This window comes from Protomyctophum bolini (genome assembly GCF_963924005.1).
Source record: "Protomyctophum bolini genome assembly, chromosome: 6".
In the NCBI taxonomy this organism is placed as follows: Eukaryota; Metazoa; Chordata; class Actinopteri; order Myctophiformes; family Myctophidae; genus Protomyctophum; species Protomyctophum bolini.
Genome location: NC_137867.1, coordinates 40763050 through 40775467, shown reverse-complemented (window position 1 = coordinate 40775467; position 12418 = coordinate 40763050). Strand labels below are relative to the sequence as shown.

At 45.3% G+C, this 12418-nt stretch overlaps 1 protein-coding gene across 1 annotated transcript in view; it reads right to left on the bottom strand.

Moving 5' to 3' along the window:
* Positions 1-12418, bottom strand: part of cacna1ba (calcium channel, voltage-dependent, N type, alpha 1B subunit, a) — a gene marked incomplete at both ends in the record, with an annotated part of 151419 nt that overhangs the window by 85926 nt on the left and 53075 nt on the right. The window contains one exon of the mRNA XM_080765801.1: positions 6623-6726. Within this exon, the coding sequence (XP_080621927.1) occupies positions 6623-6726 (104 nt within the window). The remainder of the gene's footprint in view (positions 1-6622; positions 6727-12418) is intronic.

Here is a 12418-nt window from a genome sequence, read left to right as displayed (position 1 = left end):
TATGGTTACAATTAGTGAAACAAGCAAGTGATGGTTTGAAACATTGCCATGTTTGAATCACAGCAAGGGTAAAAAAAAATCTATGTGCCCTTGAGGAAGTGGAATGCAACAAAGATGTGACAAAAAAACGAAATAGTCTCCATTGCACTTGAACCCTAGAATCCCTGTTATTCTGGGAAGGTAATTTACCAACAATAAGCTGCTTGGTGTAAAGGGGGGGGGGGGTGAGAGCGTGAGAGCTGACCAAGAAGAGAGTGTAATATGTCATTGCAGGTTTACTAAGAATAGTTTATTTAGGTGAACTGACTGTGTGCATGTAGACTGTTCATGTATATCTCTCCTACTGTATACTCTCTGGGTGCTTAAGCTAATAATGTTTATGTATCTCTCCTAGAGTCCTATATTCTCTGGGTGCTTAAGCTAATAATGTTTATGTATCTCCTATATTCTCTGGGTGCTTAAGCTAATAATGTTTATGTATCTCCTATATTCTCTGGGTCTTAAGCTAATAATGTTTATGTATATCTCCGAGAGTCCTATATTCTCTGGGTGCTTAAGCTAATAATGTTTATGTATATCTCCGAGAGTCCTATATATTCTCTGGGTGCTATAAGCAAATACGAGTGAGAAGGAGCCAGAATAATGTGGGTGTGGAAACAAAAACACAGACAGAAGCAGAGCGAGAGAGAGAGAGAGAGAGAGAGAGAGAGAGAGAGAGAGAGAGAGAGAGAGAGAGAGAGAGAGGGGCACCAGAGGATTAAATAGAGTGAGGGCGAAAAGAGAAGTGAGAGAACCAAGATGTACAGAGACAAACAAAGCGAGAGAGAGAGAGAGAGAGAGACAGACAGACAGACAGACAGACAGACAGACAGACAGACAGACAGACAGACAGACAGACAGACAGACAGACAGACAGACAGACAGACAGACAGACAGACAGACAGACAGACAGACAGACAGACAGACAGACAGACAGACAGACAGACAGACAGACAGACAGACAGACAGACAGACAGACAGACAGACAGACAGACAGACAGACAGACAGACCAGACAGACAGACAGACAGACAGACAGACAGACAGACAGACAGACAGACAGACAGACAGACAGACACAGACAGACAGACAGACAGACGGTTCAGTGCTCAGTGATTGGTGCGTCTCCCCACACTGGACCCAACCAGGGAAAGCTCTATCCTGCAATGCAGTGGCTTCCTGCCCGTGTGTGTGTGTGTGTGTGTGTGTGTGTGTGTGTGTGTGTGTGCGTGCGTGCGTGCGTATGCGTGCGACCGTGCATGCGTTCGCACATATCCGTGTGTGTGTTTGTGAGAGAGATAATTCAAATCTAATTGTATCTCGTCTGTATATATCTAACTGTAATGTTTATACTGTGCATTTGTGTGTCTGGTTTTTGTTTTACATTTGCGATTTTGTGTAGGAACTGCATGTGTGCGTGCGTGCGTGTGTGCGTGTGCGGCCCGCGCGCACACTTATATTACTATTAGGGATAGAATTATGCTTGATTTATAAATGTACTGTACTTCTGGTTGCCCTCAGGGCCCTGTGAGTGACAGACGCTGATCTACAGCACGCCCACCCAGCCAGCGCTGGAGGCCAGACCGCTCTGCACAACGCTCATGTTTACAGTACCAGGCCACTGGTACTGTACGCACTGTACGCACGCACGCACGCGCGTGTTTTCTTTTCATGTTTTGGTAAATTAATACCCTACTTGATGGCACTACACCGTCACCACTTAAAGCGTCAACAGTAGCAGATCCACAAGCTCAAAGGCGGAGCGAAGCAACACGTCTCGAAGCTTGTACTACATGCTGCTACATGACTTGCTGTTTTTATTGTTTAATTTGTTTAATCATTTTTTTGACATGAGGTTTCCACCCGACAGAGATGATACGGTATAATGTGTACATAAACTACATGCTTGTGTAGTGTGTTATTATGTTATTTAGCCGGGAGTTTTTTCTTTTTTTTTGCATTTATAAATGAAATGACATAATCTATGTACTGTACAGTAGTGTGCAATGTGCATATATCATCTATAGTAGTAACTATAGTAGTGTACTGTAGGTAATGTGTTTCTATTGACAGATCGAAGAGCTGTGAATACAGTATTTATACTGTATTTATATCTGACAAATAACTGTGGGCTGGAACCCTGCAGACTGAGCATGGCTAGTGGATTGTGATGGGGAATTGCACGCACATGAACACGCACGCACGCACGCACGCACGCACGCACGCGAGAGAAAGGAGAGAAAGAAGGAGGACTGCTACAGAAGACAGACCAGGAATAAATCTCGGAGAGGGAGAAGTTGAGACAGAGAGAGAGAGAGAGAGAGAGAGAGAGAGAGAGAGAGAAAGGGGGGGGGAGGGAGACAGCATTAGAGAAAGATTGAGAGAAGGGGGGCAGAGAGACAGATAATTAATTGTTGAATTAATTATTTAAAAGTGGGAGGGAGGGAGAGAGAGAGAGATAGACAGACAGTAAGATGGAGAGATAGAGAGAGTGGGAGGGAGGGAGGGAGAGAGAGAGAGAGAGAGAGAGAGAGAGAGAGAGAGAGAGAGAGAGAGAGAGAGAGAGAGAGAGAGAGAGAGAGAGAGATAGACAGACAGTAAGATGGAGAGATAGAGAGAGTGGGAGGGAGGGAGAGAGAGAGAGAGAGAGAGAGAGAGAGAGAGAGAGAGAGAGAGAGAGAGAGAGAGAGAGAGAGAGAGAGAGAGATATAGAGAGACAGACAGTAAGATGGAGAGATAGAGAGAGTGGGAGGGAGGGAGAGAGAGAGAGAGAGAGATAGACAGACAGACAGTAAGATGGAGAGATAGAGAGAGTGGGAGGGAGAGAGAGAGAGAGAGAGAGAGAGAGAGATAGACAGACAGACAGTAAGATGGAGAGATAGAGAGAGTGGGAGGGAGGGAGAGAGAGAGAGAGAGAGAGAGAGATAGACAGACAGTAAGATGGAGAGATAGAGAGAGTGGGAGGGAGGTGGGAGAGAGAGCATATCGTTGCTGTCGGCGAGACACCTGGACGTGTATATTTAAACTCTGGTAAATGAACACTTCATCATAACAAAGAGCATCACACAAAGATAGAGATAATAGATAATAGTAGATAATAGCTCCGATCTACAAGCTCACGACACATCGCGATACGATGCTAGTGAGCTATTTTCAGCAAGTGATTTTTCCACTAAATTTATATTAAGCCGTAAATAAATTATAGAAGGAGGTTTCCCGCCCCGACAACCACGATGGTGTCTCTGTCGGCTGGATCCGAAACTGTTACTGTTCAGGGTTCAAATTCAAAAATAGGGTTCAAATTCAAAAGTAGCAGAACTTTTGATGCTATTGTGCGATGCTGATCAAGTGTAACATGGTTTACGAAAAAAAAAACATTGACGTCGCGGCGTTCAGTCAGTGTGGGTTTTATGCCGTTCAGACTATAGAGCGTCGCAGTCCCACCCCCTTTCATTACGACGCCAGGCCCAGGAAATAATTCCCAATGCATTTTTCCCGCATAGACATTTCAAAAAGTATTTATTTAAAGACCTTTTAAGCCAACTCGAGTTATGACAAATCATGACAACAAACATAACATTTTGGACCAAACAAATATTCACAAAGAAGAAAAACAAGAAAGAAATGAAAAAAAATGCCGTTTTCTTCTTCTTTCTAATTATTTATTCGGCACGAAAAATTATGTTTGTCACAACTCCAGCTGGCTTTATACGAGGCTTAAAAGGTCTTTAAATAAAAACTTTTTGAAATGTCTTTGAAATGTCCTGTCTGTCTGTCTGTGTCTGTCACGCTGTAACACCACCCGCCCGCCACCAGAGGGCGCAGCTGTATCACACACAAAAAAACACACGCACGCACTTTTTTATATAAATATGAAAATATAAAAAAGAAAAAACAAGGTCTGTAATAGTACAGTATAGGTCTTGCAGGGCTATATGAGTTCTGCTTGGGTTACATAGTAATCGCTCATTGCATTCGCAACCATGTGGTCGGGAACAGTAAAGTTCTTCGAGATCGGGACTCGAACCCGCGACACACTGTCATGCTGGATTACCAGCCAACAAGGTGCCTGCATCATGGCCTCCAACACTGAGGGGTGAATCAACCGAGCCTGCCCTTCAGTGTTGTTTTTGGCAGCACATTTCTATTTTACTTTATTTAACTTCATTTAGTTTTAAAGTCATGTTTTAGTCATCTGGAATGTCTAGTTTTAGTCGACTTAAAGTGTCATGCGATTTTAGTGGACAGATTTTTTGCACATTGCGCGTTGTGAGCTTGTAGATCGGCTATATTTTCAGCATGCAAGTGTAAAATGACTTATACTGGATCACTTGTCCACTAGTCCCTTCCTAACATTTTAGTCTACCGGTAGTTTTTAATTTGTTTTGTATTTAGTCTTAGTTTTAGTCACCATGGCTTAGTTTTCATTTAGTTTCCGTTCAGTGAAAAAAGATATAGTCGACGAACATTTTTCGTCTTTTAGTATTAGTCGAGGAAAACAACACTGCTGCCCTTTGCACAGCGCTACACGGCTCCCGCGTGGATCCGCCAGACTGCATCAGTGACCTTTGCACCCTGTATGTGGCAGGTGGCCCCATGCGGGGGCCAGACCATCATGGCCACTGAGGGGACACCCTGCATGTGGCAGGTGGCCCCATGCGGGGGCCAGACCATCATGGCCACTGAGGGGATACCGGGGAGCGGAAGGGTTGGCGAGCGAAGCCAGCACAGAGGGAGATGCTATGAAAAATAAAAATAAAAGGTGATGGGCAAGGGCTCCAAGTAGCGTGGTGCGCTTTAACCCATTCTGAACGGGGACCCGTTTTTGGTGTTTTAATCATTATGTTATATACTTTAGCTATTGAAAAACTAGCAGATCTACAAGTTCATAGCGCGGCACCGAGTGCCGCGCTATGAGATTGTAGATCTGCTAGTTTTTGAAAATTCGGGAAAAACGTGCCTGGAATCTTTGAATTCTCTTGGCTGGGGTTTAAATGGGCTGATCATTGTAACTTCCTTTACCGTTCTCCATCTGAAGTTCTAAAAAATGCTTTATTTTTCTTCTGTTTCCTTTGTAACTACATATTTTCAGATGGGGGTCGGCGGCCAATTACATATAATTATTGGGGTCCTTGACATGAAATACTGATCATATGAACATGGGTATTTCAGAAAACTGTCATGATTTAGAAGACATTTTTGTAATTTCGATGTCAGGCGTAAATGTGTTAAAGTTCAAAGCACAAAGCGCCCGTCCTTGATGCTGGTGACAGCAGCGGCGGTGCAGGAACGGCCTCCATGTCTAGAAGACGAGGAGATTGGCTCGTGATTGAAAGATGGCGGGATCAATATGAGAGAGAGTCCCAGTACAACCTCAGGGGGACATTTGACCTGAGATCAGATTCTAAAAATGTCTTCTACATCCTGACAGCTTTCTGAAAAAGCCATGTTTCTATGTCAGTCGTTCTTCGATTTTATATTATTTTATATAATATTATTGTATAGCCTAGACTTTTTCGGTGCCACCTCTTTATAAAACTTAAATGCAAATGCTGAAGTTTACCATATAACTGTACAGCACCAAAATAAACTATTCATTCATTCATTCATTCAACGAACGAACAACAACAAGATATTATCTCGTGAATGACCTACAGTAAACGTTACAATACAACAAAAGCTGACTTGAACGTGTGGGCACTCCAAGGGCACGCAGCTCTGTTAAAAAGAGGGGAAAGTTCTTGCCAAAAGATTTGAGAAAAGCTAATATAAGGAAACGAGCGAGAAGATGCGGGCCATGCCGGGTGAAATAACATCAGCGATCATAATGAGAGCGTTTCTGCTCCTGCTGCTGCAGTGACACCATGGAGGAAACTAGAGAGACTGGTGAGAATTATATTAGCTTTCCCAGAAGAAATAAATAAAGGGCTGCAAGCTGCCAGAGCACAACAACGCACTGTAGCACGCCACAGAGCACTCAACATGCGGCCTCCTGGCTCCCATTAAAGCTGTGTGCGTGCGTGTGTGTATTTGTACGTGTCCGTGTGTGTGCTTGCGTGTGTGTGAGATTGTCGATTGTGAGCTTGTACTTTATAGTATCCATCCATCAATCTTAAACCGCTTATCCGTAGTCGGGTCGTGGGGGCAACAGCTCCACCAGAGTGCTCCAGACTTCCCTCTCCAGAGCAACATTAGTGACTTCCCTCCTGGGGGATCCCGAGACGTTCCAAGGCCCAGTGAGTCGATGTGTTTCCTCCAACTGCGCCTTGGTCTGCCCCGGGGTCTCCTCCCAGTGGGACGTGCCTCGAGGACCTCCTCCGCGTAGGTGAGACGCCCGAGAGGCATCCTAGCCAGATGCCCGAACCACCTAAGCTATAGCTGGCCCCTTTCCAGGCGAAGGAGCAGCGGTTCTACTCAGAGTCTCTCCCGCGTGACTGAACTTCTCATCCCATCTCTAAGGGAGATGCCAGCCACCCGTTGGCCGCTTGTATTCGCGACCGTATTCTTTCGGTCATGACCCATAGCAGGTGATCACGAAGTGTGTGTGTGTGTGTGTGTGTGTGTGTGTGTCAACGTGCACTCACCCTGACAGGACTCCCAGCACCAAGTTGAGCATGAAGAACGAACCGATGATAATCAGCGGTATGAAGTAGAGCCAGTTCCACGTGTTCCCAGAGGCATCGTTGGCCTACACACACACACACACACACACACACACACACACACACACACACACACACACACACACACACACACACACAAATGGGGACAGACAGGGTCATTCACTTGTGGCTTATCTTATCAATGGATTTCAATATTACACAGAAATACAAGTTCAAAGTGAAAGTATATACGTGATATAAATAGCATTGAATAACACACTGGTAGATTAACATGTGGTGCTGTAGGCGGACACATAATCCTGTTTGTAGGGTTGAGGAAAGAGGGCTTAACCCATTTTGGGCGGGAACCCCATTTGGTGTTACACTTTAGCTATTGAAAAATAGCAGATCTACAAGCTCATAGTTCGGCACCGAGTGCCGCACTACGAGCTTGTAGGTCTGCTATTTTCGCAAATCTTCATTCCTTCAGAGAGAACTCGAATCTTTGCTTCTGGGGAGGTCCCTGGAACAACATATTTTCAGATGGGGGGCAGAGGCCTATTACATAATACTTTTTGGGGTCCTTGACATGAAATATTGAGCACCACTGATACAGAAACATGAGGTATTTCAGAAAACTGTCAGGATTTTGAAGACATTTTTTTAATTTCGATGTCAGGCCTAAATGGCTTGAGCCCCATTGCCCCCGCCGGTGAGGGCAGCGGCTGTCCACCTCATGAACAGCTCTCAGCGGGTCAATGGAGACTCCGGTTCCAACTCCCCTGGGGTTTATTAAACCACCTAAACCGGTCTCCAAAGTTTCTCAGAAACCACTTAGAGCAAATCTTGTACTACCAAGACCGTGCCTTTGTTACTAGTATTTAAACAACAACATTATATCAAATTGTGAAAATAGCCGATCTACAAGCTCGCAACACGATCGACTATTTTTCATTATTTTGTGTGACACTCTTGTATGATAAATAAAGTAAGGCATTCATTTATGAAAAACCAACCAAAAAAATGTGGTAAGGAGAAGAAGCCTATAAATTAGCTTTACAACTGTAATGGACAACATTCACACGTCTGTGTGTGTGTGTGTGTGTGTGTGTGTGCGCGCGCGAACGTGTGTGTGTGTGTGTGTGTGTGTGTGTGTGTGTGTGTGTGTGTGTGTCTCTCTCTCTCTCTCTGCCTCCTTCCAAATCAATGGCTCCCATTGGAAATACCAGCCAATAAAGAAAATATTGCATGGCCTTAAGTGATGGTGACGCTCGCGTGTGTGTGTGTTGCGTGTTTACGCACATGCGCATGTGTGCATGTGCTCATGCGTGCGTGCATGCATGTGTGCGTGCGTGAGTGCATGCATGCGTGCGCATGTTCGTATGTTTGTGTGTGCGTGCGTGCGTGCGCATGTACGTATGTTTGTGTGTGTGTGTGTGTGTGTTTGTGTTGTAGATGGGCAGTCCTAGAGGATTCTGGGATGACAAACATCAGCTGAAGTGTTGGTTTGCAGTTTCCCTTTATTTCTCTCTACTGGATACACTGTCGCTGAGTGGAAAGCTTGTATGTCCAAAATAAAAAACAGTTACTTTTAACGGACCACTTCACCACTTTTCAACTTATCTTCATATAATTTCACCATTCAGTTTTAAAAAAAAGAAAAAAAAGGGGGGGTTTTATTTATTTATTTTTAATAATTTGGGGACCCCCCCCAAAATAACCCCGAGGGGTCGCAACCCACGGGTTGAGAACCCCTGGGTTAAAGTAGTAAAGACGGTGACAGCTCGTTTTACACAAGGACTGTGTCACGTTTGTGTCACCATTATCCAACATGTGCACCATTATCCAACAGTCATTTAGAATATGCTATATACTGCACATTATAGTGACTTGCATTTTCTTCCTTTTTTTAAAATATTGAGCAGTGCACAATATTTCCCCCCCTATAACCCATTTAGACCTGAGGATGATTCTACAAATGTCTTCTAAATCATGAGTTTTCTATATCAGTGGTACATTTTCATGTCAAGCAGCCCCAAATGTAATTGGCCGCCGACCCCCATCTGAAAATAATGTTGTTTCAGGGACCTTCCAGAAGCAAAGATTTTAGTTAAAAACGTTCGCTTTGAAAGAATATACATTCAAAGGTTTGCGCCACATTTTCACGATAAAAAAAAACCAGCAGATCTACAAGCTCATAGCGTGGCACTCGGTGCCGCGCTATGAGCTATTTTTCCAACAGCTAAAGTACAACATAATGCTTAAAACACCAAAAGGGGTTCCCGCCCAAAATGGGATAAACTAATAGCATTTGGGAATAAATGCTCTGTTGGTTCCACATCGTAACATCAAACGTCATCGAGCCAGGCAGTGCAGCGTACAGTGGAGTACAATACAGCAGAAGTACGGAAGCAGGTCACAGTTAATTAGATCCAGCCTTGCCCCAGCTACGCTCCCCACTCAGCCAGCACACAGGATATTAGCGCAGAGCTAAGACAGACACGGCTGACGCCGAGCTAGCATGAGCTCAGCTCACCTAGAGAGAGGACGAAGCTATAGGCCGGCTTCAGCCACAACAACATAGTGTGTCAGAGTTATATATACGAGTAGTAATAGAAGGGGCGCAGTGTTGTTTTTGGCATGCACATTTTTATTTTAGCTTCAGTCATAGTCTCTTGAATAGTTTTAATTTTGTTTTAGTCACATCTTTTGTCACCTGGAATGTCTTAAGTGTTAGTCTAGTTTTAGTCGAATAAGTATCATATACGTTTTTAGTCGACTAAATCTACAGTTGAGGGGGGTTTGGTGACATTGATCAATTCTTGATAAAAAAAAGCTTCTAATATATTATTTATGCCCCGTTATGCCATCTATCTCACACTATTAACCCTACATGGGTTAAGGCAACGGGCCGGTTCCAAGCGCTGCACAAGGTGCCCTTTTTATTGAGTGGTGCAACTACTCCCCTACGGAGCTGTGTGTGTGTGTGTGGGTGGGTAGCTGGCTGGCTGGCAGGCTGGGTGTCATGGGTATGAGCACGAAATCAGCATGGTTGTTTTTCACCACCCATGTGCGCAACTTAACACACACACAAACACACACGCACGTATTAACTGTATATATGATGCCCCACTAACTTCACGTGGGTGTGATTTTTAATGACTAACCCATTCCCCTGTAACTGTGGTTCGTTCGGGTCCGTCTGGGATCTCAGTTTGTCATCATCACTCTCAAAAGTGCACGAGCTAAATGCACTCAATGGAATTGATAGCTGCAGCAGTGAGAGTTGCAGGGCACTGAAACATGTACAACATGACACACATGCGCACGCACACACACACACACACACACACACACACACACACACACACACACACACACACACACACACACACACACACACACACACACACACACACACACACACACACACACACACACACACACACACACACACACACACACACACACACACACACACACACACACACACACACACACACACACACACACACACACACACACACACACACACACACACACACACACACACCTCTCGGCTCTGCCATCGACCCGGGCAACAAAATGCATCCCTGTTGAATTAAGAGTGCAGAAAATGGGGATCAGTAGCCGCGAGCCGGCTGACCGGCTGACTGACCGACCGAGGGGTGAGAGGAGGAAAGGGTGTGGACGGGTATTGACCCAAAGTTCCAGCTTTGCAGGATAACAGGATTATACAGGCTCTCATGGCCGGGAGGGCTGCTATATAAGAGGCAGAAGAAGAAGGGGCCTGGGTTGGGTTGCCGTTTTGCTAATTATCCCTCCTCCCCCACTCTGGAGCGTATAATGCCCCAGACCCATTCCTCTTCATTATGGGCCCATGTCTTTCAGGCCGGCGTTATACAGCCCTAATGCTTAGACAGACCAGAGCAGGGTGTAACTGAAGGCTTGTCAGGTCGAATCCCAGCTGGGTTATAGATTCAAAAGGTGAAGCGTCCAAATTCTCTCTCTCTCTCTCTCTCTCTCTCTCTCTCTCTCTCCTGGTAGAGGTGCATGGGCAACCAGTGTTGTTTTTGGCAGCAAATTTCTATTTAATTTTAGTCATAGTCTGTTCAATAGTTTTCATTTAGTTTCAGTCACATTTTAGTCACCTGGAATGTTTTAGTGTTAGTCTAGTTTTAGTCGACTAAATATCATAAGCTTTTAGATCTACAAGTAGTTTCCATTTAGTTTTCGTCAGTGAAAAAAGGTAAAAGATTTTTACCCCACGAGTTTATAACCCTTTTTTTTCTCCCTGCAGTGTCAATTGACTAGTAGTCACATACACTATACACTCCCTCTGCCACCTCATGTTTCCTTCAATGCATGAGGAGTCCAAGCCGCTTCTTTCACCTGACAGGGGGAGTTTCCCCGGTTGGACGTAGCGTGTGAAAGGAACACGTTATTCCAGCCGGTTCCGTTCCCCTCCCATCAGGCTGGCCAGGGGGAGGGGGAGACCAGGATTACTGCATGTTGTTTTGTGAGGGTATACCAGGGGGGCAGTCAGACAGATATTTCGTGAAGCCACTAAGGAAATCGGGACTTCCTGAAAGTTCATATAATGGCGTGTTGCGGTGCTGTCATTGGGCCCAAAAAAACCCATAGCTCCATAGAGGCCCATGTATTTGGGCCCAACTTCACCTAGACTGTATTACCTTAATAAACATGGTCATGAATACTTTCTGCTTCCAGTCACTAGTTTAAAGTCTCATTTCTCATGTCATAATATTCTTTTTGGAAAATTATGGTCCCATTTATTTAAAAAATTACCATAAAGTCGCGTATGTTCTGAGGGGCGTGGCTACCGTTACAATATGAACGGGAGCCACCCCCTGTTCAGTCAAAATAAAAACCAACGAAGAGTAAGGGGGGAAGTCCCGCCTCGTTGTCTGGGCCAGCCAATGGCCAGCTGGGCCCAAACGGAGCCAGCCAATGGCCAGCTGGGCCCAAACGGATCTAGAAATATGGCGACTTACAGTGCAAGGAATTACAGGCTTCATTTTACGTCCATGTTAGACCCGGGGAACGCTTTGTCCATATTTTTTTACAGTCTATGGGGTATACCTATTACCTACCCTTAGGGAACACGGGGAGAACATGCGCAAACTCCACACAGAAAGGCCCTTTCGCCAACCCCGCCTCGGGTAAGGGCACTGATGACGCGGAAGAGAGAGCATGCCCCCCAGCGCCCACAGCGTCCCCAGCGGGAATCGAACCCAGGTCCTTCTAGCTGTGAGGCGACAGGACTACCAACTGCGCCACCATGAATTGTCGTCATGCGAGTTGGCTTTGTCCGAGGCCTAATAGTCTTTAAATAAATACTTTCTGAAACGTCTGCGGGGAAGGAAAAAAAAGGGGGACATTCTCTTCCGGTTGCCCTCGAAGGGGGGCGGGACTGCGACACTCTATTGGAACCGCATTTCCCACAGCGCCCCCTGCTGGTGGTGGCTGGTGTTGTGTGCTTACTGCCGAGCCACGGGCGACATCCGTCCGGACACAACGGAGCATCAACCAGGAAGCACTGCATCTGTGACTCACTGCAGCAGCTTACTGGCAGTGAGAGACTGAGCACTTCCCATACACACACGCATCCATTGAGTTCCACTGGGTTGATGATCTGAGCAATGAGCATAATTTCGTTGCTGTTGGGAGGAAACCTCATAACATTCTTTTGTGGCATAAATCTGTGCTATTGAACACCCTTTACGTCTGTGTGTTGTTTCGAAAATATTGAACCAA